Source organism: Biomphalaria glabrata, chromosome 12, assembly GCF_947242115.1.
Source record: "Biomphalaria glabrata chromosome 12, xgBioGlab47.1, whole genome shotgun sequence".
NCBI lineage: Eukaryota > Metazoa > Mollusca > Gastropoda > Planorbidae > Biomphalaria > Biomphalaria glabrata.
The window spans coordinates 32,702,366-32,707,697 of record NC_074722.1 but is presented as its reverse complement, the minus strand read 5'-3'; the positions used below and the strand labels follow the sequence as shown (position 1 = coordinate 32,707,697).

The following is a 5,332-nucleotide window of genomic DNA, read 5'->3' as shown; positions in this document are numbered from 1 at the left end:
AACCTCGAACTGGTCTGTCAAAATGGATGTAATAATAAATTAAGAGGATGATAGATGAGAAGGAAAAGCCAACATGAACTTCTGATAAAATACAAACATTACTTCAAAAAAGAAGATGGTTACGTCCTACGGGTCATGCATGTTAACCTATGACTTAAAGTCGATAGTATTGAGTCAGAAGGGACGTTTTTTTGTAGTTAAATCTTGTTTGTATTTCCATACATCAAGTTAAATCTATAATATAGTTGTTAATGAAATTTATATAAAATCTACATTAAGTCTAGTTTAATTGAATAGTATATGAAAGGTATGCTTGCCTTGGTTGAAGCAAAATATGTAGGTCACAGCTGGGGTTGCGCATCCACGGGAAATACTGCATTCCTCAATAATCTTCGGACTCGAAGACAGGCCTTATTATTATTATTATTAAAGTTTTTAATACATGTATACTTTATAATTATTCTACAAGCCCACAATCGATCAACTACACCCGTTTAGACCTTGCCATCTAATTTTTTGGTCTAATAATCTGCCCAGAGGTTTCCACGATTGGTCTGGGATTAATGTTTCAAGGGAAGAAACCCTTTTTTTTTTTAAATTTTCAGTTGATTCTTTTCATTACCTCCCATCACGCTTGAAAATAGACGGATTGGCGAACGGAGACGTCTATGGCGGTTGGCCTCGTTCGATATGAGGCCCAGTGCGCATTTTTTTTGTATGTGTGCTTGTATGTATGAGGCCCTAAATGTTTAATTAGAGCCCAAAACATCGACGACTCTGCGAAATATATTGAAATAATAAACAAATAGAGGAGTCAAAAATATATTCACCTGGGATCGGTTGAACTGGCCAGTTTACTACACAGGCATCTAGTAGCCACATTCCGTTACTTCATAATTAAACAGAATTTCAATGGACAGGGACAGCGTTTTTTGTGGAGACCCCCCCCACACACACACACACACAATTTTTCAAAAGCCTTAACAAAGATCCACTTAAAAATGATAAGCATGCTACAGTATAGTGAAAATAAATAAAGAGTTCTTGTAAATTTCATCTTTTTTTTTTTAAATAATTATCCAATAGGGGGAAGGTGGGGTGAAATGTCACAAGGGTAAGTTGTCACAAAAGCTCCACAGACATAATTTGATGTCCAATTAAAAATGCGAAACTATATTTAAGATCCTTACCCAAATATATTAAACAAGTGACAAAAGGAAGTTACTATCATTTCCTGTTCCTGATCTGCAAGACCACATTGTTTTGGCTCACTTCAAAAGTGGATTTCAATTTTTTCGAAATTTTGTAAGTAAAAGCTTTTAATATTAAAATAATTATTCAACTTTAGAATATTTCATAACACCATGCATTAGTTAGCTTTTGGAAGTGTTCTTTTTTTGAAATGCAAAGCCAATAAAAAGTTATTACATTAAATGTTTTGTAAGTTGCAATGGGGCATGTTGTCACATGGGATGGGGCTAGATGTCACAATTGTGACGTTTTACCCCAATCTTAAGGAAGCATATTGAAAACATTTTTTTAATTAATTTAATTTGCTAAAAGTAATTACTCATGGAAAATAAATGCTTGTTGGTTTACTTTGTTCTTTATATTATGGATAATGAAAATATTCAGACTTGGTCCTCATAAAATTACTATAAATTAGATTTAGGTCATTATAATATATATCATTATATATATATTTATTTATTGTTTTTCTTTTCCTTTTGCACAGATCATGAGAAATTATAAGCGCATCACAACACGAGGAGACTACTGCAGAGAAGCCATGTCATTAGCTGTTGATGCTGTAATCCTGCAAGGGTTGTCATTGCGGAAAGCTGCCGCTCAACACAATGTCAACTATAAAACTTTAAGTCGCTATGTGAGTAGCAAAAAGAAAAATGGCAGCCTAGATGAGCAAAGTTTTGGCTACAAACATGCACATTTAATCTTCTCAAATGAACTAGAAAAACAATTGGTAGATTATTTAATCTCTGCTTCAAAAATTTTTCATGGCCTTAATATATCAGAGTTGAGAGAATTAGCTTTCCAACTTGCAGAGACTAATAAACTTAAAATGCCAAAAATGTGGACAGAACATCGTCAAGCTGGAGCTGACTGGGCCTCTGCTTTTATGAAGAGACATAAGGAAGAAATTTCAATGCGCACACCAGAACCAACATCTCTTCAGCGAATGTCTTCTTTTAACAAGCACAATGTGAGCCTTTTTTATGACAATCTTGAAAAGGTGATGGAAAAAGGGTTCGCCTGTGAGCGAATTTGGAATGTTGATGAAACAGGAATAACTACTGTTCAAAAACCAGCAAAGCAAATTGCACAAAAAGGGGACAAAAGAGTTGGTGCCATTGTAGCCCAAGAGCGTGGAACATTGGTTACTGTTTGTTGTTCCATAAGTGCTAGCGGAAACCACATTCCACCATTTCTTGTGTTTCCAAGGGTGAATGTCCAAGACCATTGGAGATTAACATTACCACCTAGCTCAGTTGTGGAAGGTCATCCAAAAGCCAGTGGTTGGATGACTCAGGAAAATTTTACTTCTTTTCTGAAACACTTTGCAAACCATACTAGACCAACTTCGGAGTCTCCCGTTTTGCTCCTACTAGACAATCATAAGTCACACATCTCGGCCGAAGCTATCAACTTCTGCAAACAAAATCACATTACATTGCTAAGCTTCCCACCTCACTGTTCGCATGAGCTTCAGCCACTTGACAAATGTGTCTTTGGGCCTTTCAAAACATTTTGCAATCAGGCCTCTGATAGATGGTATCATGACGCTTCCAATGCAGGAAAGCTAATGACAATTCATACCATACCATCTATTGTAAACTATGGCTTTATTAATGCCTTTAATCAAAAAAACATTCTATCTGCCTTTCGTTCAACAGGTATATATCCATTTGATCGAAATGCCATTTCAGAGGACAGGTACCTTCCGTCTTTTACCACAGATAGACCTATTCCTGAAAATTGTGCCAACAAACCGGGCGGTGACTCTGTCAATCACCAAAGCACCTCAGTTGAGCTGTCCAATTGCTCAGACCCACCCATCCAAGCCAGTAATGCAAATGTCTCCCCCTTTGCCATCAGACCATTTGGTAAGGCAGCACCTCGCAAAACAGCAAAAAGGAAGACAATGTCTTCAACAATTTACACTCAATCTCCATTAAAAAAAAAAAAGGAATCGACTTCCAAAAAAAGAAACATAATGACTGCAGATAGTGATACAGATGAAACGGAATCTCAGTTTTCTGTTGACGATGAAACTGATAACAATCCATCTGAGACGGAAGAGGAAGAAACCTCGAGTATACAACTTGGGCAGGTTTCTAATATTTGTCTAAATGACTATGTGCTAGTTGCTTTTATCAAAAAGAAAAATGTAAAATATCTGGTAGGCTTAGTAACAAAAGAAGAGGATGAAGATGGAGACATTGAAGTCTCATTTCTATGACGAAGCACCAAAATGGAAAGAAAATTTATAACACCTGTGGTACCTGACATTGGAACTGTTCCAAAACAGGACATTCATGCCATTCTTCCACCACCAACAGGCAAAGGTACCACTGCCAGAACAAAGTCAGGCCTAATTTTTGATTTTGATTTTGATCACATAAAGCTATGGTGATCTTTGTGATATTTATTTGTTTGTGACATCTTACCCCATGCTATGTGTCAACTTACCCTGGTGTGGGGCATGTTGTCACAACCTTGACCCAACCACTTTGAGTACGCATATCTCTGCTAAATAAAGAATTTAACTTTATATCATGTGTCCTATTTTTTGTCTGAATGTGTAAGTTGCATCATGTGAAGTTTGGTAAAAATAAATTAATTCTAAATGGGTGAAAACCCAAAAATATTAAAAATTGTGACAACTAGCCCCACCTTCCCCTACGTATATTTTAGTTTTGAAAAGTGTATATATGAGTTTGTGGATGTTAATGCCATTGTAGACGCTTAGTCGTTAATCCGGAGCTTATTCCGAGCATGCTACAAGCGTACACTTCTTAGAGTAATTACGGGATTTTTGCCAGCTGTAAAAAAGGTAAAAAAAATAAAATAAATATATATCTATTGTGGAGGCCCTTTTCTTGTGGATGCCGCGGGGCTGTAGCTATTAAGGATATTACAATGATTTGTGTTTCCCTTCCACATCAACCCTGGCAGTGCCTGAGAATAAAAATAAAAGTAATCTTTTGGGGGGCTCTAAGTTGTTATATTTGGCTGTTGGCCTCTTTATTGGGATTTAAAAAAAAATATTTTTGTTATTAGTAAAAAGGTACAATTAAAATAGTTAAAATTTAAAATAAATTTATTACAATGTGATCCAACATGGAAATAGAAATGATTACATCAAGGTTGTCATAGCATTTTATCATTATAATGTGCACTATACATGATATTACTACCGTTAACGTAGAAATGATTAAAATAAAACACAAAATACAAAGCTATGTTAGCTTATACAAAGTGAAAATTAGAACAATGACAAATTATTTAAACGATTAATCCTATGAGAAGATTAAACCTTTAACTTGATATAGCAGCTTGAGATCTAATGACCTATTTGTGTATGGAATAAATCGTTTTGACTCTCTGCTCAGTAGCTTAATAGTGCCTCTTGAATTCAGCAAATTGTACAGGTCAGTCGTCAAACATTTTGGTTATATAATGGGGCGAAATAAATTATTTTTTGTTTAATGTGAAGTAATAAAGATCTATAAGGATACAGTGAATATGTTTTTCTGTCTCTAGTGGTTTCAATAGTTATGTAGTATGTCTTTGATATTAAATAGTATTTCTATTACTATTATTATATTTTTAGGTTAATCACTTTTTAATTGTTTATGATTTAATACTTGTGAATTATGAGAACTTGCAAATAAAAAACTATATTAAAAAAAAGCCCACAAAAGAGGCAAGAGGGCCCATAAAAGAGGCATATAAAGCCCAAAAAAGAGGCAAAGAAAAGAGGCCTAAGGACCAATGAAAAAAAAATATGTTAACAATAGATCATTGAAAAGAACAATCAAATAGGGAACGTATAAATTATGACATTAAAACATTTAACATCTTAGTCACCTAACAACATCTAAAAGGAATACAACTAATGTCCACATGTACGGAAAGGAAAAGTTCGGTTATCTCCTTTGATTCTATTATTTGTAAAGTATCACAATCCTTAATATAGTTCAGCAAGCATAAGACACAAGAACATGCAGGACCACTAATACAATCTACCTCTCTGTTTTGTCACAACAGAGTCTACATCAGTGTTTCTCAAACCTTTTCCTTTGTGGAACAC

General features: G+C 34.9%; 1 protein-coding gene across 1 annotated transcript; it reads left to right on the top strand.

The window, feature by feature from the left end:
* The first annotated feature begins 1,096 nt into the window (after positions 1 to 1,096).
* LOC106065623 (uncharacterized) lies at positions 1,097 to 3,790 on the top strand. The gene is made up of 2 exons (XM_056005214.1): positions 1,097 to 1,305; positions 1,736 to 3,790. The coding sequence occupies exon 2, from the start codon at positions 1,739 to 1,741 to the stop codon at positions 3,476 to 3,478; it is 1,740 nt and encodes a 579-aa protein (XP_055861189.1). The 5' UTR covers positions 1,097 to 1,305; positions 1,736 to 1,738; the 3' UTR covers positions 3,479 to 3,790.
* Positions 3,791 to 5,332: the final 1,542 nt, after the last annotated feature.

Coding starts and splice junctions, on each gene's coding strand:
- LOC106065623 (XM_056005214.1), top strand. CDS start 1,739: ATGAGAAATTATAAGCGCATCACAACACGAGGAGACTACTGCAGAGAA.